The sequence below is a fragment of the Larimichthys crocea genome, chromosome III (genome assembly GCF_000972845.2).
Source record: "Larimichthys crocea isolate SSNF chromosome III, L_crocea_2.0, whole genome shotgun sequence".
Lineage (NCBI taxonomy): Eukaryota > Metazoa > Chordata > Actinopteri > Sciaenidae > Larimichthys > Larimichthys crocea.
The window spans coordinates 48,028,641-48,053,347 of NC_040013.1; the positions used below are offsets into that span (position 1 = coordinate 48,028,641).

A 24,707-nucleotide genomic window follows, 5' to 3' on the forward strand; every position below is an offset into this window, starting at 1 on the left:
CAGCAGGAGTAAAATGATGGAAAGAAAAAGATTTTAATGAACTTATTAAATACATTGTTTTAAGCTGTTCAGCATTCCAATTGAAAATCCAGCCTGATGGAAAAAAAAAAATCACCCAGCCTAATTTCTCCCATCTTCATCTTTTCTCTAAGCCTTGCTGCTTCGCTTCTCTCATGCACTGTCCCCCCTCTTCCCCCGTACTATTTCTCTTGAATTTGTGTAAAAGGCTGTCTTTTAATGAAAAAGTCAGGAGGAAGAGGCGGGCTTGTCAGATAAAAGACCGAAGCCGGTTGACAGCTCTGACAGGGATATACGACAAGCAGTGAGAAGGGGAGGGAGGTGGGGTGGGCATGTATGAGGGGGGTGGTAGAGTGAGGGTGGATGTGGTGGTGGGGGTGGTGGGGCTGGCGGTGGGAGGAGGGGTGCACTGTTGAAAATTGCACGCTGTAATCGCCGACGGTGTTAGATGTGGCATGTCTCTCTAATCTGCTGCCAAATAAATGGTGCACAGACGCTGATCGTTGTAGCCACGGCATCCATATCTCTTCATCTCTCTCCCCCTGCCTGTCCTTACTTTTCTCTTTCTCTTGTCGTCTGTCTGTCTGTGTCTGTCCTCCTCTCTGCTGACTGTTGTATTCCTCTCAGTTAAGGCCCGGACATGACACACGCAGTGAGATTCCTCACCGACAGTGTGCCACAGTCTCCCTTATTTTTCTTATTTTTTCAGCTCCATGAAATCTCTGCCACCACACTGAGAGCACTGCTAATTTTCGTAAAACATGCTCCGCCACATCAAAGTGGCTCCCCAGCTTTAAGAGCTCTTAACTAATGATGCCGCGTCTGCATCGAGTAAAATGGATTTCTCTTGTCTTAGCGCCAAAGGAAATAGAGACAAATGCGACATGTGGATGCGGCCGCCTGTAAAAACAGTCATGCATCAATTTGGGAGCAGGGCGTAAAAAAAATTGCAGGGGATGCTGTTTGTTCATTGCCATGGTTGGGTCTTTATCTGTTTATTTTGACTAGGTAATTGTGCCTGCAGTGCAGCGGGGCCACGGTACTAAGCCACATAGGGATTAGGGAAATATGAGGCGGCGGAGGGGGTGTGTTCCACTGCATCTGTGTCCTGCGAAGTAGAGGGTGGCAGTCGTGGTGCTGTCAGAGTCTCTTACACCCTCCTGTATCCACCCACACCCACCCACATGCACCCAAACCCACCCAGCTACCTGCCACAGAGGGCATACATGTTTGAATCCCTTTCCTCATCATGCTCCAACGATCTCTGATTGGCCCACCTCTTGGCCTCCCTGCAATGAGAAAAACCAATAGTCTGGGTTGGGAGAAGATGGACTGGACCCTCCCCTCTTGTCGCCATGTTTTTCTTTTTTCTTTCTTTTTTTTTTTTTTTTTTTTTGTAAGGAGGGTGGGGGAGGGGGCATGGAAATGGGGAGAGGATTAGGGGGCGGATTTAGCAACATTTCTCTTCTCCAGGGCTGTTTAGTTAACCCTTAAATGCCGCCAGCATCCGCCCCATCCCTCTCGCCACCAACCACCATAACCACCACACACACACACACACACACACACACACTCTTCCTCCTCCCTCCCCCACACTCCCTCTCTGGGGCGGGTTCTTAAATCCTTTTGAAGTCCTAAGCGCTGCAGAAATCCATTGAGAGCCATGTATAATGGCTTTTAAGAGAGAGTGTTTAGCTGGATGCCGACCCTATGGCTTATGAACCGCTGGCGTTTTAATGGATCCCCTCTTTCCCTCCCCTCTTTTCCTCCCTTCACCGGCACTAAATCCAATGGATTGTCCCTCATTATCATTTAAATAAGCCCCTCTTTCTACTCAGAATGCTCCAAGTTGAATGAACTCTACATAGTAAGGCTAATTCCAAATGGCCTTGGCCTCCCAACACCTATGCACATATTCACCCACACACAAAAATACATGCATATACACACACATATTTAGGTGCACTCACACACAGACAACAGACTGCATTCTCAACGAAACACACGTTTGGCCCTTTTGTATCCACAGATTTTGCCTTCTGTGCAGTTTTTTCTGCCCTCTCTCCTGGCCTCCTCTCTGGTCGTGGTAGTGAAGGGAGCAGAGAGGTTGTGCAGAGCAGGAATAGCCTTTTGATTCCCGCAGAGCCTGCTTTCCGGTTCGCGGCAGGACTCCTCCCTAATCGTCACCACAGGAGCCGTCCTGCGAATCAGAGGGGCACACAGGCGTTGATGAGGGCTGAGGCCTAGAGCAGGTGTGGGAGAATGGATGAGGGTTTGTGGGAGGGTGCAAAACAAGGGAGGCAGTGGTGGTGAAGGTGTGGGGGAGGTCGTTTGGATTGAAGGTGGACCTATGGTTGAAATTGGTCTAGCAGAAAAGTCCCCTCCAGAGACCAGGGGGGGAGAAATTGCCAATCTAGACAGAGGAATAAAAGAAGTGAAAAGTGGAAGTGGAGGGAGGGATTTGGAGATTGGTATTCGTGCTGGGCACTGACAGACAGAGCCAGAGAATAGAACAAAACCCAGCTTTTTCTGTCTCCATCCTCCTCTTGTTCAGCATTTATTTAGAAGACTGCATTAGAAAACACAGAAGGAGTTTGATAGACCAACCAACCTCCTGAAATGCGTGAAGAGATATTTATCAAAAAGAGTACAAAAGGGCCTCATATAATATAATAATATATATAATATAATAATGAAGAACTTTTGGTTTGATTCTAAATGTGATAGACACCATTTAGAAAGAAACACAACATCTCATGAAGGACAGTTTATAGTGTGAGTCTGGTAGATAAAGTTATGTTTTTACAATTTGCAGTAAGTGTGATGTAGATGATATAACACATTTATTTATACTGAAATATCGTCGTTGTTATTTTGAAACATTGCTGTTGGTGTAGAGCAAATAATTAATTATAAGATGGAATGAGAAGAGAAGCCAAAACCTTCTGCTAGCAGGGTACCTGAAACAACACTTTCTGCATCACAGTGTGTTTTACCATTTTATCAACTGATGCAAGTGACGGATTCACTCCTATGTGCGTATTGTTTCGTTTTGTTTGTTTTTTTCCACTGTGTAATTTTATGACAAGTGACAACAATTAAGTCTCTCAGCTGGACATGAGTGACTGTTTCTAGAGCGGGTGCCACTCAGCTACCCCCGTGGTGGAGACCAGGATGTATGGGAGTGATGTGTGCAGGCATGGGGTACATGGCGGGGCGGGTAAAAGGTTAACGTGAATATTGATATTAAAGCGCCGCTGCTTCATCATGTCTGTGTCAGCGAGTGAAACGCTCCTTAAAGGTCATCCCTGTTCTCCTCTCTCTCCCTACAGAGTTCCACTCACTCGCTGTCAGGCCGTGGCTACTCGGTAAGTGGCATTTTCATGCTTCATAGCTTTACGGCAGAATTACAATCTCCAACGACCCGCTTTATGGCCCCGGCGCTCGACATTTTAATTATGTTAAATAGAGTAATGGAGAAATCATGATATTAGGAACATTAATTCTGGCTGACTGACTGATTAAATTGCAGGAAGGTGTCCTGTGCTACCTTGGCGAAAAGAGCCTCTTTTTATTGGCATCGATCAGCGACGGTCGCCGGTGCTGCAATTTGGCTGTCAGAGTTTTATGTCTTCCTCCAATGACAGCCAGTGGAGAATCATTTTCCTCACATATATGACAATATGCCTAAAAGCCTTTTAAAGGCCCCCATATCTATGCAATAAATACAATTTTCCCCACCACAGAAATGCACGCACATTCAAACCTTCGGGAAGATCCACTGCAGTTAAACATGTCTTATGATTTGTTTAAAAAAAAAGTATATTAATAGGAGTAAGTGGGATGGAACATGTAGAGTGTTGTTCAAGGTAAATGTGTCAGAGAAATATTTAGCAATGCCTTGGAAAACGTCAACCCAATCCTTTCAAACATACACTAGCTCTCAAATTGTCAGAGCAGGACTATTTTTATCTCTTGAAAGCATCTGTTGCCTTGCCCCAGTGCGTTTTCGAACCGTAAATTTGTGCTCTTCTCCTCCCATTGTTTCAATGATGTGTCTAGTCTCTGGATAATAGAGACAGCGGTCGTCCTTTATGTCCTTTGCTTAAAGGGGAACTCATAAGAGGAACATTCTTTAAAGTGTGCTACTTTTAGCTGATGAGTGGCATATGGCAGTTCTTATTTCAGCTTGGAAGCAATCATCCCGACAAACAAAACAACTATAAATGGTTTGTCATCGTTAATCTGCCTCAAAGGACTGTAGTTAAAGCACTGAACAAAGCTTAACTTCAAAAGACCTTGATCTCTGCGCGATCTTTTTTTTAAATTTTGTTTTAATAGAACATGTCACATTCCTATTCCCCAGTGGCTGCATACTCACAGATGGATGAAAACAAACAAGACCTTCCAAAAAAGCTTGTGGAGCCCTTTGGCTTGAGCTGTCAGTTTGAGTCGGCAGGGATCGAGGCCTTCTCTTTATCTGAAAGGAGGAGCATTCAGAGAGAGAGAGAGTGAGGGCAGAAACGGAGGTGGAAGGGCTTGGTAGTGGTAGTGTGGGGGCGGGGGCATTGCGCAAGTAAAGGAAAGTCCAGTAACAAGGGCAGGAAGTTTTACGTTGACTGACTCCCCTCTTTGGCTAACCGATGGTACTATCTGCAGCGTTTGTAGCCTCTGGGCACCTCCTGGGTGCTGAGCTCTGACTCTCAATCTGCTCTGCTGCTGGGCCTGCTTGATTTCTGGGGTCTCCTTATCTGTAAGTGCTTCAGGCTTTACAGTATGATGGTTTCAAAGGGGGGCATGGGGTGTGGGGTCAGGGGGCTCCAGGGAACTGCCAGGCAGAGGCTGAGAGGGTATGGGCGGAGGAATAGGATGAGGAGAAAGCCAGGGGCTGGATAGAGCTTTATGGCTGGAGGAAGAGGAAGAGAGAGGCTATGTATGTGGGTGGATGGCTGTTTGTGAGGTGAGGAGGGGTGTGGGAGGGTCAACAAGGCAGGCACACAGGCGTAGGCAGCGCCACCGGCCACCAATAGCACGGACAGGTCTATCTGCTGGTTGGCCCCTAGCACTGATCGCCATCTACTGCTCTGCGTCTCCACAAACACTCAAATAATCTAGCTGGTGGATGGGGACTGGTTATCTGTCACGAGGCACTAAAAGGGTAAAAAAGGCAATCTCTCCTGACAGTTTGTTTTCTACTTCTATGTGAGATAACGCCTCTTCTTGTTTATGCATCCATATGTCTCTTTTCATATGTTGCCTTCCAGACTTAAATGGCCTCATTTGAATGGTACACAAGAATGTAAAGGAAGTTTGTGGACTTTAATGGCAGAATCATGGAAATTGGACACTGCAAATACCTTGACATTGTGTTAAAACAATCCTGCTGCTTTCATTTAATTCTTCTTCTTAATATATTTTAAAAATGTTGCACATACTATACAGTATATATTCTGCACATATTTGGCAGAAGCATGACTCATCTCCTCCTTTGTCTGCAATGAATACTAATTGAATTCAAAATTTACATTATTGATAGTGCTCCCAGGTTATATCTGAAGGATTGCAAAAGCTATTACTTAAATGATATTTAGCTTCTGTGTATTGCCTATTAATAATTAATTATTCATTCATTAAATAATTAATACTTTTACATTTGAGGATTTTAGTGGCAAGTAATTGTAAAAAGAAAAGAAAAAAAATAATGTTTTTCCACAACAGACAGACAGACATTTGTAAATGTCTATTTGACACAGTAAGACAATGTAACACTAAAAGCCTTACCATTCTCCATATACAGTGCGTACTATAATAGCAACGTGGTTTTGTATTCTTGTGTCTCTCTACAAAAAACAAACAAATTCCTGCTAAATAAAAATGAATTGAGTTTATGGACATCATAGACAAGTGGTGTAATGTTTATCCGTTACAGAATATGTAATGAATGCCATGACCTTGCTATCATACCAGAAGTGGTAAGCACTGACATTCTGACCTAGTTAACTTTGTTGCCACTACAAATAACATTAGCAATTCGACTTGGTGCTTATACTGCAGGATAACATTCAACAAAACATGCACACATATGATTATAGACAACATAATTATATGAATAAAACATAGAAAAATACACAAATATAAAAGCTAACAAGCAAACAAAAAATGTCTTAAGTGTTTAAGATTGTAATTCCATACAAGTATCTGTCCTCTCTGAACAAAATTATCTTACATGGTGGTGTTAACGACAAACTAACCTAAGTCACTTATTCATAAAAACATAATGTGTTTATCCAGGTGATGACATCGCTATATGTGAAATCACTTCCCACCCCCCACCCTTTATTCCCCATTCAGGAGTGAGGGCTAATCTCTGGACCGCTGAGTCCACCAGCGATATGTAGCAGCAGGACTGAGACTCGCTATCTCGCTCTCTGTGGAAGACTGGAAATGGAATTGTTTATCAGGTCGACTCTCTCCTGTCTGCTTTGTGCAGGCTTCATTATAGCCTCTGCTATGTTTGGGAGACAATATCTGTGCCTTGTTTCCTGCACTGCTACCTGCTTGTTGTTCCACTGGAGATGGGCCTGGGCTCTGGCGATTTATCATCCTCTCTGAGGGGCTCCTTGATAAAGAACCCAACATCCCCCTCTGTGCCTGGGAGATACAAGCTGCAAGAGACAGGGAAAATGTCAAAGAATCTCACTACAACTATCTGCCCATCCTGTCGCTACCCCTGGGCTGGATATACTGTACAGAGGAGGAGATGTTTTAGCTAAGCGAAAAAGACACACCTCCGTTTCCTTTCAGATGAGGTGATTGAGCTTTAGTCTTCCACTCACCATCTTTTAAAATCACCCTAAGGCCAAGCTACAGCTTATGTTTTCACACACGATAAAAGCATAGAGCTTTGTCTGTGACACTATAATCTGACTAGTCTGTTTTGGGAGGGTTTATCTCTGCGATGTCAGGGAGTAAAACCTTAGCCGAAGTGTTTGGGTTGAGCGAGAATGCTCGGAGCTCTCAGACACACCCATTCTTCATTTCCCTGCTCGGGTTGTCGTAATCATATTTAACACTAAATGACTCTACACTCTAAACAGAGCAGTCTCAGAGTCATTTGTGCATTCTTAAATAGCCATATTTTAATTGATTTGGCATTCATGACCTCCACATTGTCGCAAATACACTCCCTGTCTGAGTGACGAGGCTTTTTACAAGATCTTTATCGAATACGAGGATTATGTCACTTAATTATAATAGAAGCCATTAAAGCTTCACGCTCTATTTAACAAAACGACACAGATTGACTGGATTATATGCTAAACACAGCAATTGAAAGGAAATTCAGTGTAAATTATATCTTATACTTAGAATTGTTTTTGCAGAAGATTTTTTTGGTCACTACCAGTGTCAACACACAGAGCTTCAACAGGAAGCCATGGGTAGTATGTAATCTCCAAACTGCTTCTTTTCTTGTATCTCTGTGGCTATCTCGCTGTATATCACTCTATCTTCTTCTTTCTGTTTCCTGTGCGCTGCTTATTTTTCAGTGGGGTGTACAGGTGCCTCCATACCACCGGCTCTGCACATGGTGAAAATTAGTGAAGGAAACCAAGATCCCAGCAGGAGTGCGCTGTGGCCCTGACATTGTCCTGGCCTTGGGGTGGGGCGCTGCCTGTCAGGGGCCTCTCTATGAGGGCTGTCCGCCTTGAAAAACCTATTTGTTTATCCCCATGTGCGGTCCAGCTTCAGATCCTGGGCCCTGCTGCTCTCTGTGCACCAGGGACCTGGGCTGTTGCTGCTAGCAACAGATAAAAATTGCTGTTAACCACAGCAGGGCCCACAACACATCAATCAACGGTTGTGCAGATAAAGGCTGCAGGCTTCTGGGGCCCCGACTGAATGGCACGGTTGAAAATCCTTTTCCAGTGGCTGAGCACACACAGCTCTGGTGGTAGAGGCTTGCTATCATTCAGAGTTGAGGAGGGAAACTTCATTTTAAGCAACGCAGCTCAATTTTTGTTCTAATGGAGGTGCATTAGAACGGCACCAACACAATGAGGACTCAGGGAGAGGTCATTTGAATAGAAAGGCGACACTGTGAATAAGTGTTGACTAGGCCTCAGAAAAACCAGCCCCAGCATAGTTCAGTTGTTCTAAATGAACTCTTAATTGCTTTTGCCACTTGGCTTTGCTCTTAAGGCTGCTTAAAAGCTGGGACGTTCAGCTCCAACGCGTTCCACATACCCCGTTCGTTAGGACTGAATTGAGATCAACGATTGAAAATGTCTAGGAGCTATACTCCAAAGACCCAAATTGGCATCAGTACAAATTTTTTTTTTTATCAAACGTGACTTCAATGGTATATTCTAACCTTTTTCAATCTAGTTCTACCACTCTTAAAGCAAATGTATGGTGATGACTTCAGTGCCTGGTAATGAGAAAGAACAATACTGATCTTTTCTTATATTAAATCCAGTTAATGTATTCCCAGACGAAGCTCTATGCTTTCACCCATGTTGGAGTTAGTCCAAATGAAACACAGCCTCTCATGGGTAAAAGCATTAGTTTTATCCCCTAATCCCAGCCTTGATAATCATCACTCTTAGTTTGTCCTGGATGCACTGTCCCCTAACTCACATTTGCCCCACTTTAAACAAATAGCCCGATAACGTAACAATCAAATAATGCTCTAAGGATTTGTTTACTGCAGGCTTTCTCCCCATTAAGTTTCACGGACACTGTAGACAAATAAAGTGGTAATTCCACTTTATCATATGTTACATATACCACAATCAAGCAGCAATTACATGCTCCTTCCATTTGTAAGAGCTCCCAATGCCGACGTGGATGTTTTAATGAGGGCTGTAATGAACGCTCAGGGTGTTTGGCAAGTCTCCGAGATGTTGCTGGGGCTTTTATGGCTCCCCATTATAACGTACAATTTGCATCAGCAAATTACAATGCTCCATATCATTATCCTGCACCAAGGCCCGATCATAAATTAGAGCTCCAATTACAAACATCTATCTGGGAACGGGAAATGAATATGATGGCAGCCCACCAGAAGCAGGCAGGAGGGAGAGAAAGCCTCCTGTGGATTGTGGGATGAGACTTTCATAGAGGTGTCATATTCTCATAAACCTCCCTTATGGGGAATTCATGCTTCCAAAAGAAGTAGACCGTTTTGGGGGAAAGAACGTCTGCTAGTTCTGTTTTGGCAGTTCCATATGTCATATTTCACGGCGCGCTGCACATTGAACTTTTTGGTATTTTAATCGCTTTCCTTCTGCTAAACATAACACCCACTGATTTCGGTAGCTGACTGTTTCACACTTCTCATTCAAAGCTATGTCCATTCAGCTGTGCAGAGGAAGGGCCTTGTCTATTGTGTCTCAATTCAGACCCAGCTATGTCTCTGTCTCTTCCGATGTGTCTGACTCTCTCTCCTTCTCTCATTCAACTTGATTATACACTGGAGGGAACATAATAAATCACAGAGATTTATCATGCTGCAGTTTATTAATTCAGCGCCACAAGTGCAATATTAGTCCGTGTCATTTAAAGAAGCAGGCATTGCAGCATTGCCAGTGTCCCCCAAGGAATCCAGAGGAAGCCATTTTAGTTTGGGCAGAACCTAATGAAAAAATTACATATTTTGAGACTTTTCATTTCTCAACACGTCTTGGTTGTTCTTCACTCTTTCTTGTTCATAACACACCTTACTTTCTCTGATTGATATGGGGATTCAGAGCACGGCTCTCTCTGGAGCATTAACAGTTGTTGTAGAGGAAACAAACAGCGGTGTACCTGTGACGGCTGTGTTGCCTGTAATCCGCAACCTGTGACCAAATCTCGCATGGAGAGGTAGAACAAAAGGCATACGCCAACAGATCGCTTCAGGCGCCAAGCAGAAACCACCTCTACTGATGAGACAAAAGGCCTGCAGGTCTCCCGCAAACCCACAAGAGCTCCCTGACGCCACACAAACAAAGCCTGAAATTAAGAGGAGCCAGAGGCAGGCCCATTTCTACAGCAAAGCTAAAGTGTTCCGTTTTCATGGCCTCTGTGGATTTCCAGTAGAGGATGGTAATGGTGCAGAGAAATGAAATGACGCTTTGCCATTTTCAGTCACAGATTTTGAGAAAGCAGGTTTCTCATCCTGTTTTTTTCTCTCCTCGTTTCCGGCTCTCTCAACATTCACACCTCCCACCACACTTTCTGGGCTAATTTTAAAGGTACTAAAATTTCCTCTTGTAGCCTTTAGAGGGTGTCAGATGATGTTTAATTCATTTGTGTTTTGCATTTTAACCTTCCGTATCTGTAGGATCAAACACATCCATCTGTGCTTTTTGGCTGCAAAGCCAGAGCGTACAGAATGACGGCAAGCCCTTGTTTGAGTTTGAGAGGTCATAAGATGAAGAGACTTTATTCCATATTCACAAACACCCCTTGGCAATTATTCTTTCTTTCTTTAATGTTTCTATGAATCTATTAGGGTTGAAGCCCCCACCCACATCTCTAACTCTACCCGAATGAGTACCTTTTCCAAAACCTGTACAAAAAAGTTATACTAAGTAGGTCATGTTCTGCCACTCGTCTTCTAATCACTCAACGAAAGAACATGATTTCCCTTCATTGAAGCCCCTGAGCCTTGCTCTTGGGATTTTAGTGAGCAACATACACTCATTTGATTTTCTGGCATGTGTTTTCTCCTTTCCTTTCTGTCTCTACACCTCTCTTTTTACTTCCCTTATCATGTATCTGACAGTACACAAGCAACACCTACCCTGCCTCCAACTTCACCACACACACACATATGCACCACAACTCCTCTCTCTCTCTCTCTCTCTCTCTCTCAGTGGAGAAGGTGTCTGACAGTAACAGCAGGTAAGGTATAAGATTACAGGAGAAGCAGGGGCAATTATACCTCCAGCTGATGCTGGTGTGTTTATGAGGAGAGTAACTGTTAATGACAGTGTTGTGGTTTCTCCAGAGGCCAAAGCACAGCTTTAGGAAACCTGCTGTTTTTGTCAGCCTAGCCTCCTGCTATGTTGTTATAGATGACTTTTTTTTTCTGTTCACCTATCAGATTTTTGTTCTTTTCTTTTCTTTCACTCGTGCCTTGCAGACACTGAGAACCTTCATTTTGGTCTGCTGTGTCTCTGTGTTGCTTTACCTGTGCTGTGGTTTTACGTTTTTGGCAAACAGAGGTACCGGGCAGGTAACGGGTTTCCTGTAATGTTCTCGCCTAACACTGGTTGTTGACTGGATTGCAAAACATGGCTTTTTAAGGTCATAGCAGCTTGGCTTGATACAGCATGTTGGTGAACACACACACAGCCCGATGTTTGCAACTGCAGGTCTCTCACCATGGTTTTGGCTGCCTTGCCACTTCCCCCCTACGTGCTTTCACACACGGCAGGCAGATCGCAGCGATTGGAGAGGAGTTTGTGTTTAGATAAAAGGAGCTTAATCATAATTGCATGGGTTTCCCAGTGTCTAGCAGTGGCACTCTCCCAGTAGCTGTTCCTGGCTCGCAGCAAGAGGTATCAGCAGTCCTGGGAGACAGTGGAAATATATCACAACAAATTTTAACAGTACAACAATATTTTTACAGCACTGCAAATTCCATTTTTAAGTGTAAGCTAAACTGAAATGAGTTTGTATCAAATAAATATAAAGCAAGTGTTAATTACAATTGTACGTAGGAGACAACATAAAGATACACATTTCTGTGTTAATCTACAGTAGTATACCTTTAAGTGTGTTGTGTAGCCCTACTTCACACTTGTTATTTGCCATGTTTGACCGTGCCATATGGTGCTAAGACACTATTTGTCCTTTGTTTGTTTGTTTTTGTGCACCTTTGGGATCTACCTCTTTGACTATCTGTATCCTTTGACATATGTTTGCCAAAGTTGGACCCGCACTCTATTTGTGAAGATATAATTTCCACTATGTCTTTACCATCCCAGAGATCTTCCAAAAGCTTTACATCCACATGCAGTTGTTTCATGTGATTCACGCCTTTATGTCTCTTATGGCTGCTTTGGTCAGTTGACAATACAAAACATCCCTTGAACACACTACAGGCCCAGTTGGCATTGTAGTTGCCTTGGCTTAGCTGTGACCCTCTCACTAACTGGTATGTTTTTGGCAGTCTTCAAAATGAAGGTTATTATACTCTTTCACTCATTGAAAGTCGTTTTGGATAGAAGAGTCAGCTAAATGCCAGGAAATGTAAATTAATGCCAGACTCACCCACCAGTCTTCTGCCCACGACAATCCACACTCCAGACCCCATCCACTGTGCCCTCAGTGTGTGGTTGGCCTTGGCCCCGATCACACCGGGGCACATGGGAGATTAACTGGGCCGGCTTACTCACTCAGCAGGTTTTCCGACTCCCCTCCACTCATCCCGGCCCAATCTGCCAGCTAGCCTCCTGCTCCACCGAGCCATGGCAGCAGGGCACCACAAGCCCGGCCCGCCTTCATTACGCCTGCCAGATGGGCTGAGAATTAGATTCGAACTCCCACCATGGAGGGAGGGAGTGGAGAGAGATTGAGGAGGGAGGAAGGGAGAGAGGTGGCGGAGGAAAAGGGAGGGGGGAGGAAATTTGTGGAGGAAGGAAAGTAATGGTTTTTGTTTTCATTTATGTTGCAAGTTATTACATTTTAATGTAACACCCCTGGGACCTGGCAACATTAAATGCCTGTTCTTGAATAATCGACACTAACTGCAAGCAAATGCTAGGGAGAAATGAAATTAGCGAGCGCAGCAATTTGGCACAGTGATTATCGGCTCCTTGGAGGCACTTCCTGATGATTTAAGAATGCTAACATTTAAGCAAGTCAGATCTCATTACTCTTCAAGGTTAAATCGAGCTGTGTCGGAGGGGAGGCAGATGCTTGATTGGAAATAGTGCTTCCTTGTCTCTCTGTGTCTCTCTTCATCTCACTTTGTTTACGCCGATGTTTCTCACTTTTGCTGCCGCTCACTGCAAGCAGAAAAGACTCTGGGCTGAAATCTGTCAGACCCTGATGACACCTTTTGCCAGCTCTTAATTAGATCAGCAATACTTGGTTTCCAAGGTATAATTTGTCCTTTGCCAAGGCTCATCACGTGTGCTGTGATCACTGCCATGCTGACTGCTTCAGCCTCATCTGAATCTCTGTGTACCACACATTCCCTTTCAAACAGATGTATGGCTGGGCCCTTGGATGAACAAAAGAAAATTGGGACCTTTTTGAATCCACACCAAAGGGAAAGTGTTTATTACCTTTCAGACTGAGCCACAAATGTTACTTTATACTGTATTTTCCTCTGGTATTCTCACTCGTTCTGTGTAGGCAGAAACGATTTTCAAAGCAATTTCAGCCCTGGCATCTTCTGGTCCAGTGTTTACCTCAGCCAGCAATACACATCTGTTCTCTACACAAACTTGATCCAATTAGATGACATCAGACAATGGCTTACTCCTCCATAAGCCCAGCACAGTGCCAGGGGTCCTGAACAATACGGAAGTGTTTTTTCTTCTATTACAGGGCGTCAGATCCTTTTAAAGGTGTTTACCCGACGTCGATGTGTCAGCCCCTGTTTCCAAAAGGGGGCTCAGCTGGGGAAGTGATAGGCGATGAGGATAATGATGCAAGTGGGAGCAGTGTGGCGGATGTAGATGCACTTTACCGTGCTGCGTGTGATAAATCCTTCTCTCCGCTGCACTGCACCCCGCAAAGTTGAGGGACAGATGGGTTGGACTTTTATCTCTGCTTTCTAAATGCAGGAGAAATCAAAACATTTTTCACTGCGGTGATGAGATTTATTTAAAGCAAGGCAGCAGCAACAAAGCTACTTTGGGGAATACGTCTATTAGTTTTTCCAAGCTGTTGTTTTCACATGCAGGGGGGAAAATCATTGCAAGTCAAATGTAATCATCCCGCCGTTGGGTTAGGCTCCGTCTCGAATAATAATAATATTAGGTTGGGTCCCTGGCATTGCCTACATCAGGCTTGTAATTTGAATTTCTGAAACACAAGTAAGAAGGCTGATGTTAATCACAGCCAATCACTGATGTTATCGTTGTTGTTTTTTTCCTTGTTTATAACAGCTTTATCTTTTGGCACATCTTGAAATTTGGCAGCCTGAATTCATTATCTGCAGTGTTTCATGTAGTCAACAAACATGGTGTCTGTAATGTGGGATTCTGCTTCCTCCTACTTACATGCTGTGTGCACTGTACTGCATCTGATGTCTCTACATCACATTTTGCCTTTCTTGTGGCCAAAAGGATTTCTGGATTTTAACAGGGTTACCCCAGGAATGAGGAAAAAGCCTCTAAATTGTAACCAGGCATTTCCACATGAAACATTCATGCTTAAGTATGATTAGCAGAGATTAAGGTGGGTTTGTTTTGCCTCTTAGAAGGCCCCGTGACAATTTGGAAATGGATTGAGAGCAGCTTTTGCAAGCATAGCCTGCTTAATCCAGTGCCACGAGTTCTCACCCACCTTTGCTGAATTATTTACATTAAGGTTCTCACGTCAGCTTTGGAGCCAAGGGCCTAGAGGTACTCTGTGTTAAACTGCCTAAACCTCAAAGCATTGGAAGCATGGAAAATATTATGTTAAGTATTACCAAGACTTTTAATGGAGCATATTTTGCAAAGAGAGAGTTTTGTCAGTGCCACTTGAGGAGCTACTCTGTAGGTATTAGTAGACAAGAAATAATGTGTTGCATTAAGTTCAGAGATACTGTGCCTATTGTAATGGGAGCAGTAGCTTGTACATTTTCTCTTTCCAAGAGTGACAGAATAGACAGAGTGCTGAGATCAAATAGTGGTCCATTCTCCCAGCCAGTGATGTGAATCCATCTCCCCATCCAAGCCATTCTGCTATCATGTATCCCATTTCCATATCGTCTCCCTATCATGTATATGAGATGGAGCCCTCCCGTGTGCTGGATGATGTGATCCCCAGATAGATTCATTCATACATAATGATAAAAGATGGGTTTGGACAGGGCTACTTATTTGACAATCATTGAAGTGCCACTGTGATGGATGGTGAGGAGGACCTCCACCCCTCTCCCCTCCCACCCCATAACCATGGCTCCCTTTTCTGATCCCCCCTTTATTCATTTTCCCCGGCCTAGCTCAAGGTCTCTCCTCACTTTAAAAGAGAAATATCAAATTGAATTAAAATTGCTCGCTCACCCAAAACAGAGGCCTGCGTGCCTTAAAAATCACACATCTGTTCCCACAATTCATTGTTGCAAAGTCAATTCCTCTCTCTCTCTCTATGTCTCTCTCTGGGCGCGTGGTAATGTGAATTATTCATGCCAGCGGGGCCATGGCGTGCTTCATCATGTTAAAGTGCCCATGACATTACTGATGGAGCCACCAACGCCCCCGCACTGCTAGCTATGCTAATGCATTTGGAAGGAGGAACGAAAAGAGTTGGCAGCACCTCTAGGGATCAGGAGGACAAGAACAGATCACCTATTAGAAATAGTACTTGAAAGTCTAAGTCATAGTCCAATTGCAAACGATCCCATATCTTCATTCGTCAGAATCATTTTAATGAGGAAACCAAACATTGTTAGTGTTCCAGGGCTTCGCATCAATCAGTCGTCCTTCACAATTAACGTTATCAGGATATGTTGAAGTCAAGTGCGAGTTTGGATGGACATCTTGACATGTTGCATTTCTTTCTCTCCCCTGTTTCTTGTCATCTCTCTGCTGTCCCTCAAATGCCCAAGAGAAATATTTGAGTTAATGAACAATTAAGGACTTCACAAAAGAAATTGTAATACAGATTCAATCTGATGACAAAATAGTAACTTTTTTTTTTTTTTTTTTTACTTCAGTTAAGTTTTAATTGTACTGATTATATCACCTAACACTTCTACAGGGACGCAGCCATCGTTAACATACTGCACAGTAAGTTGTTTCTGTGACTGTAACACTCTTCTCTTGGTTATATGTAATGTCGATGGCTTGCACTTCAGTTGGTTCTGTTATTAAGAGAAACTCTGTTGCAGTTTGAGTCACTTGTCTGTTGAAGATGTTTTCCTGCGCAGGACATGATTTTTTCAAATCTTTTACACTTTTACACACAAACAAAAAAGCAGTTGAACAAGTTTCACTCATTACTTTCCCCACCCACATTTCACCAGCTCATGCTGAGATTCAAAGTTTTTGATCACAACCCCACTTCTCAGATGGATTACCTTTCTGCTCACTCAGAGAGTGCATCTCAGTAGGACTCAGGGGATTACTTTGTGTTAGCGTGTATTCGTGCTGGGAGCTTGTGCTGTATTTATCGGAACCCTGAAACTCAATAAGCCAGCTCAATTGTAAGTGCAAAGAATCAACTTTGATGGTGATATTGAATGTAGAGCATCAGTTTAGCTTGTGGAAGAATACACTTGCAGTGAATGGTGCTGTAGTGCACATAATGTGGGCCCATAGGGAGAGGCCATCATTCAGCTGCATTTTTTGTCCTTCAGGTGTTTGTATTCATGGCTAAGAATGGTCTGATTGATAGGGATTTCTATGCCAGGAGACCATTGCATCTCACATTTCTTCCCCATATCTGGTCAGCAGATTCATGCAAATAGAGGACTCTTCCTAAATGTTATTTCTCAATAACACATCGTAAATCAATCTTACAATGAGCCAGTAAAGCAGGGCAGAGGTTTTACATAAAGAAAACAAGCACAGAAAAGGGAGGAATCAAAGAAAAGAGGTTGAACATTGTTTGAAATATTTCCACTGTCAGTTTGTGTTAAACCGGCCTCCGATATGCTCTTTGTGAAGCTTTTCTCGCCTTTTCAGAAACCGCCCGCGTGTCTGTAAAGGTGCTGGGCGAGATGAGCACAACTGATACTGTGGTTCCCACACGCTTCGCCTTCTGAAATTTCACAACCGATAGTGGTTACTGACAGCAGGGGCCTGATAAAATCTCACCTGATTAGAAAAAAGAGAGTCGGAGAGGCAGTGAGAAAGAGTTGAGGCAAGGTAAGTAAAAACTAGAAGAGATAGCGGGCCTCATCAGATCTCTGAGGTTGTGTCTAGGTTTCAGTTGACACATCTCCGGCTGGCCCCGAGTACACCACGCTCTCCACAAATGAGTGGGTTGAGTCAAAACTGACGCATTACTAACCACACTAGCATTGCTTTATCTTCTGATTGCAATTTTGAGACAGAGATTCTTCAAGTATGATTATGACTTGTTTTCTTTCAGATTCGTTTAGAGCAAACCAGGTCAACACATCTTGTATCTTATCTAACTATAACCATCTTTTTAGGCAAACACACATACACACATTCACTCACACAAATCACTTTTTTTTTTCTTCCACAGTTAATCATTCAAACAGTCAGATATGGCACCTTGACAGTCATGTCTTCCATTTCACTCCATGGTGGTGGATCACTGCCACTGGGCCCCATTGAGGTCAGCCATGTGGGACTTTGGAGATGAGCGGGTACTCCAGGGGCTGAAAGATGAGCCTGGCCCCACGTAGGCAAGAGATCTGGCCCTAAAATAGCCAAGTTGCACGGCTCTTGGGAGCAGCTATGCTGAAACTCAGAGATGCTATCACAGTCAACCAACCGTTCTTGTTGTTGAGAAGAGGAAGAAGGAAGGAAAGCAGAAGATGGCATCATCCTGTTTGTTCTTTTTCTGACTTAGTCTGCTATGATTATTCTCTTTATCTCTGATCATCTCTGATTTAATGTGCTCCATTTTGCTGCTGTCATTCAAGCTGAGGTGATATGATAGAGTGTCTAAGTTATTAACTAACAAACACAGTGATTTGACTTGCTCAACAACATATGCAAGATGTGACCCAGATGCTTTGAATGAAAATGTTCCCAAGCACTCAGCTCGGAAACACATTCACATTTCACAATCACTATAATTGGAACAATTTTTTTTAGTTTAAGGCTTTCAAATTTCAGTAAATTGACACATGTCAGGAAGGATCCGCCCAGCTCCCCTTTCCTCCTCCCATTAGAGATGCTTGTTAGCAGAGCTGCCATAGGCCCTCATCGCTGTGACGGCTCAGTCACAATCTATTACATTGACTGGGAGCCTACGTGTCTCATAACTGGCACCAAATATTGGTTTTGCTGATAAATCCTGAAAAAAAAAAGCCACATTAATGATGAGAAAAATAAACAAGAGGTTTGTTGGCGGGATGTGGGTGGCTGTCCCACGGGAGAGGAATCTCGAGGATATAGAAATAGTTACAGCATCACCCAACAGGGGTTCTGCCACCTCCCCCTCACAATCTTTCCTATACTCCCAATGCCTTGCAGCCATCGAGGCACTTGTATGGCTGTAGTAAGACAGCAAAGTTTTCATTTACCATCTACGCAGCTCTCTCTCCGAGAGCAAGCCTTTAGGGTAATGTTAGGTCTTTTCATAAGTTACAAAGATGTAATTAGACAAATTAGCTCAGCAGACACTTGGGGTTGCGTTTTTAATGGCTGCGTGTTGCCTAGGTTGGTAATTAGCAGGCAGCCGCTGCTCCAAAATCACACATTGCACCCGAGGCCTTGCATCCGTAACCTGACAACCAGTAGCAGCACGGTAATGAAGGCTTATGTATCCCACAGGCTTGGTTTGTCTCACTTGCCAACCAGGTTTGATGTTGGAATTCACGCTGAGCCACTGTGCAAATCTCTTGTTTATGCCCATGTATCATTTTCTTCCAGGTTGAGCATGCCGTCCTTTTCGGCACGGTGATGTATTCAAATCAAACGGACGTGTTTTTGCCTCTGAGGCGCAGACTTTCATTTGAGCCAATCACCTTTATGGCTCAATTCATCAGGGCCTTGGTCTACGTGTCCAGGTCTCTTGTTGTGAGTAGCACCCGGGGAGCCGATGAGCCATTTCCACACACCCAGCTCCTTCTCCCACTTTTAATGACTTGCCGATGGTGATTTTCACCAAGTGCCTGTTTTTTTTTATTGGCTCGGAATAAATTCCTCGTCTCTCTGACACTAGACATTCTCTTTAAATTGGATGGAGGGGGCTGAATGCCAAATCGGAAATGACCTAGCAAAATGCAGATTAACTTGTGAGAGAATTTATTTGTCCATTTACTGTATGTGTCCATATTAAATTTGTGACAGTGTTTATCACAAATATGACTTAGCTGCAAGCCTTTCACTGCTCTTACAATGATGTTCAGTCTTCATATGCAGCAAGAAATTGATTTTTTCTCAGTTTTCCATTTATATGTACACAACCCCAAGCACTAAAGGATGCCTTTGTACTTCTGTATTTTCATAACATTTGTCATTAGATATCACAACCAGCTGCTTTTAGTAGGTGCATCAAATGTGTCATAGTTCATTCAGACCAATTTCCCACATTTAGTCTGTTGTAATCATCTGTGGTTCTACATATCTGCTGATCACTCCATGCTCAGAAAGCAGACAAGGACATTGCCATTAAGTTTTGCCTGATTATATAATAATTGTAATTAATAAAACAAAAGCTAAGTAAAAAAACAAAAACAAAACAAAAAAAAAACACTGTTGCTGTCCTAACCCTTCACAGTCCCAGCAGCTTTGTACCACACACTGTCTTTCTCTCCTAATTGTGGGGGCAAGTTGGCACAATGTTCTGCCTTCAACGTGGGAAGGAGATGATTGGAAACAACGTGCTGCGAGTGGATAGCAGCACATATCCACAGGAGCTTTGTGGACCAGGGAGATAAGGCTGGAGCCAACAGCATGACAGGGAGACCGGGACTGGGGAATGGAGGACAAGAGACTGCAGCCTTAAGGCCAGAACACTCAGCAGAGAGTAATGAGGGCCAGCTCTGACCGTGGATACTGCCCAAACTGCCAGAGAGTGGGGAGGGGGTGTGGTGGGGGGGTTGAATAACAACCTTGGAGGGCAAATTAGCTACCTCACCATAGTAGCTGACGTGGGAGAATCTGGAAACAAAAGGCACAAATGACAGGGAACAAATTTGAAGGTGGCTTTGATTGCAGGTGTAGGAACTTAACCCGTGTCAGGACAAGCGCAATTTCACAATTGCCGCACTGGAATGCATAAACGTAACATTTAGTCACCAATGAGTATGTAGTATGCCATTGTGTATTTGTTGTCAAAATAATTACGTGAAATCTCTGCTTTGTTATACTGTGACACTCGCCAGGGAATAAGAAACTGCTGAAGAGATGTACTGTCACCACTCACATCTGTTTTCAGTGAAAAAGCTCTGAAAACCCACCGAATGCAAGCTGCTCAGCACCAAACAGGAGACAGACGCTGTTGGTGTCTGGCTGGTGAACATTGGTGAACATTTAGCAGCTGAAGAGGAGCTGGTAGAGACCAAAAACAGAGCTAAAAGAGAATTTTGACTCTTTGTAAATGCATTTTATAACTTCTGTTTTTAGCCATGCTAGTGGCATATTGATGGGAACATTTGTATGGTCTGTCTGTATTTGTCCAGCATTTTGGTTTATGGTCAGATACCTGTGAAACTCTCCCTCTGCAACTGTACTTTATGTTTAGTGCTAATGCTTTGTTTGCAACACATTTTGTTTGCTTAACATCAGCATATTAGCATAGTGGACATGTAAACATGTTGGCATGCTATGATTAGCATTTATCTTAAAGCAAGTACAGGCTCATAGAGCTACTGTATAGAATTTTGTGTGTACACCCTTACTTTGGTTGCAAACTGCACAGTATCTCGTTTTCTCAGCTAAAACCTTCAATTCTTGTTTTTTGCTTTGGTCGGGTGCAATAAAGGGCTATAACTCAACGCACTGTTGTGTCCCACATAGTCCCACATAGCTGCAGCATGGCATGCAAACATGTGCAGTACTTGTACAGTCATACTGCACATTTGTTTTCCAAATTCAAACTATGACGTACTGTTTTCCTTCCTTTTGTAGGCTTGTGTCTGGTATTAGGACAGGATAGGATATTTACATACAATATATTGTGCAGGGTCTTACTAACCTATAAGTAGACCTTTAGAGAATAGCTTTTTTACCGCGATACAAAATACAAGTACTAATAAGTCACAGGGTCTGTTAGAATTAATCAGCAGCCATCTTAAAAGGGAATGGCTGTCTCATAAGGACCATATGAAGATCCTCTGAGGGCACAATCTGAGTTGAAAAATACTTTTAATTTTGAGCATCACAGTTTCTCAGGCGTGGATCGTGGCCCATCCATTATGCGTGATGCCTTTAGATTGCTCTAATGGAATTTTGCAGTTCTCTCTCTTTCACTTTCTCTTTCCCCCTGTTCTCTCTCTCTCATGTCACACACACACACACACACACACTGAGCTTCTCTGCGCTGGGTCTGCCTATGGCACAAGACGTGTTGGATCATTTGATTCCAGCTAATAACCGGAGTTAGCCTGGAGAAAGGCATAAATGAGTTGTGGCCTCCCTGGGCTCCTCCTGCTGCCTGTCTGAAGTGTGAGTCGACTGAAGGCTCTCAGCCAGTCAGCACTCTGTATGAAGGCTGATTGTGTCATAAAGGATGTGCATGTTCTCCTAGAGAATGATACTAGAAAAGGAAATCTTATAACTGCAAAAATCTATCTTTCCAAGCATTATTAAGTAGTTTGTGGAGTGTTTTATAAGTCTTAAAGATTAAATGTCTTTCTCAGTTTTTAATAGTTTAACTCGTAAACTAATCTGCTTTAAAGGCTCTGCTTCACAGGACAATTTTAGTTGGTTGGTTAAGCGTTATTTTGTAGTGTGAATGACTTAATCACGTATGCATTTTACAGATACATGCACAACATAACAGATAGTCACACATTGCTGCAAACATGCTTGCAAACAAAAAAAAAACAGTTCCTAACCACATGTTATCCACACCCTCACACACAGTTAGACACGTACATACCTGTACACCAATATAATTTAAAACACACGCTTTCCCTAAAACACACGCACGCAAAAAAAAAAACCCACACATGCACATGCATCTATATATTCTTAGTCAAAATGAAAACACTTCCTTGTTGACACGTTGTAGTGCTTTGCGTTCTGATTAGCAAGAGAGGGGAAGTGGTAATGAACTGTGAACGCGCTGCTTCCCTCCATTTGGAGACCAGACATCAGCTTATTTCTCCGCTCTCCCCGCAAAACGCTGCATTACTATTCTGTCCGTACACCGCTCCCAATTAACTCTGGCATCTCTCTCATCCCCCTTTGTTGATATTCAATGTAAGAATGACTATTTGCTCCATTTTCTCAGCACATTGGTGATGATGATATGCCTGGTTATGGATGAGCTGTGACATTATGATGCCCACTGCTGTTATTCCCAAAGTGTTTGGCTGGTTTTGCTGTTGTTGATGTTTGCCAATAAACCTTTTTGTAACTAGTAGTTGTAGACCATTAAGGCTGTTTGACTTTTTTTTTTATTTTATTTTTACATTTATCTCCTCCAAGTAAGGGAATAATATTTTTTTCAGTTTTACAGAATTGTTTACACCCAAACATCTCTCAGCCAAAACTTTTTTTTATTTTGTTTTACACAACATCTCGTTGTTACAGCTCTCAACAACAAAAAGTGTGAAATCACATTTCCCTTCTATCTCGTCTGTACAATCTGCAATAACAGCCCCGCCCTCGCCTGCCTTGTGGACGTGGGGAGGTGCGGTGTGTGACGTGTGTGTATGTGTGAAAGAGAGTGTGTATCAATCTTTTGTCATTTTTAATACTCCAGTCTTATCAGGAGAAATGACAAGCTCAAATGAGCCGGCGCAGCAATTACCACAGTGCGAATAAAAGTGTGTGTGTGGGTGGGTGGTTGTATGTGCTGGGGGCTGGAGGGGGTTGTTAGTGGTGGGACCATTTACAGCTTGCTGATGAGAAACCCTGGTGTTCTGCTCATCACTCCGTCTTCCTCGCCTGTCTCCTTCAGCAAACCCCTAACACACATACACACACACACACACACACACCCCAGGACACCTGTAATTAGACAGTTAAGTGTCACACAAATACTCGCATAATGGTTACAACAATGTCCAAAAGATATCTTAAATGGCTCTGAAAGCACCAAATGTAGAGCTGTCTTGCATTATTAGAGAAAGTTATACTTAATACAATATCAGTTTGGATGGAAAAAACATGACATTTACATTGTTATTATTTATAGCAAACACCAAACCAAACCTAAAAGCCAAACTTCTTTGCAATAATTGGTCAATATATAAAGTAGCTGAATCGCACAAAGTTCACACATTTTTTGTGACTGACTGACCTTCTATGCTTGCACTAACGCACACACATACACACACTTATATAGATCCATCGTCCTCTAAAATGAGCGAGGGACACATTAACACAGCGAGAAAAGCCTGCGGAGGCCGCGACACGCAGAGGGATGTGGAGGTGTCAAACACGGAAGTGTCAAACAGTGCCCACTCACCACCGCAAACCTTTCCCCATCTTCAGTGTGTGTGTGTGTGTGTGTGTGTAGAGCTGTGGAGTGTGTACAGTGTGTGTCCGTGGGCGGCTGTCACCTCTAAACAGTAAAGTTTCCAAATGACAGGGCCAGGCGATGACAGTTCAGCTACTGCCACCGGGCAGGTTAGAGACGGGAGCCTCCCTACATCTAACAACTGCCCCCCCCCCTCCACTCCCTGCTCTTTCTCTCTCTCTCAGTTATGTGTTGTGAGTGCTGGTGACAGGGCTCACAGGTTTCTTGCTGTTTATTCCATGTGGTTTTCCTGCTACAACATGTCTGCGTTGTGCATTTTCTCCCACCATGTTCATAAGTTTGACATTGAACTGTGTGTGTGTGTGTGTGTATGTGTGTGTGTGTGTGTGTGTGTGTGTGTGTGTGTGTGTATAAGAACAGGTATGTTATTATATGTACATAAACAGTAATGTACACATATGTTACAGTCAAACATGAGTTTACAAAGCACCTGGGTTTTAGGGAGCCACAAAATATTCACGACATCAAGATTAAAAAACAATGGTAGGGAAGGAAGGAATTCAGTGTTTGGTGTTTACATGTGTGTAATTCTCTGAACAGCTGGGATGTACATGCTAATTGAAACATGGTGTGGTGGTGCCAACAGAAAAGATCTCCATTTGTATGTTCGAAGCAGTAAATTACATATGTCTTATATTTGACATACAATGTCTTATATTTGACTTAGTCTTAGATAAATACTTATAAACTATATATCATCATCGTCAGCCTTATCAAGGGTACAGATATACCAGTAATATAGTGTTTTTCTACAAAAAATGTTATTGATTTTTTTATTGAGAAGCCTTGCTCTTAAATGGGATTGTCCCCTATGTGGTACCTTTTCAGTCACATAACAAAATTTACAGAATCAAAGAAATATTTTAGTTAGAGATTTCTCCAGCTGATTCAAACTAATGGAGTGGTTTCAACTAAAAAAATAAAGCTGACCGAAATCTTCTTTCGTTACACTACTGCATTTAGTCCACCCCAGCTTGCAAGTGTTTGCAGGGCTGCTCTCCTTTACTACAGTCAGGCTCGGCATTGAGGGCATACCACTACATATCCACTACATTACATATGAGTATGTATGAGTATTACATTTGATGGCAGGTCGATATTAAACTCATCTGTTGTTGGGTTTTTGTGCTTTCTGCCTCTGGTGGCCAAAGATTGTCAGTGAGGGAAGAAGATCCACTCTGTAG

General features: G+C 43.1%; 1 protein-coding gene across 14 annotated transcripts in view; it reads left to right on the top strand.

The window, feature by feature from the left end:
- fbrsl1 (fibrosin-like 1) overlaps positions 1–24,707 on the top strand; it is a 411,124-nt gene that overhangs the window by 265,176 nt on the left and 121,241 nt on the right. For 12 of the 14 annotated variants that reach the window (XM_027278062.1, XM_027278063.1, XM_027278057.1 and 9 more), the window contains one exon: positions 3,351–3,386. The exons of the other annotated variants lie outside the window; for them this stretch is intronic. In XM_027278062.1, coding sequence (XP_027133863.1) covers positions 3,351–3,386 — 36 coding nt within the window. The remainder of the gene's footprint in view (positions 1–3,350; positions 3,387–24,707) is intronic. 14 annotated transcript variants of the gene reach the window in all.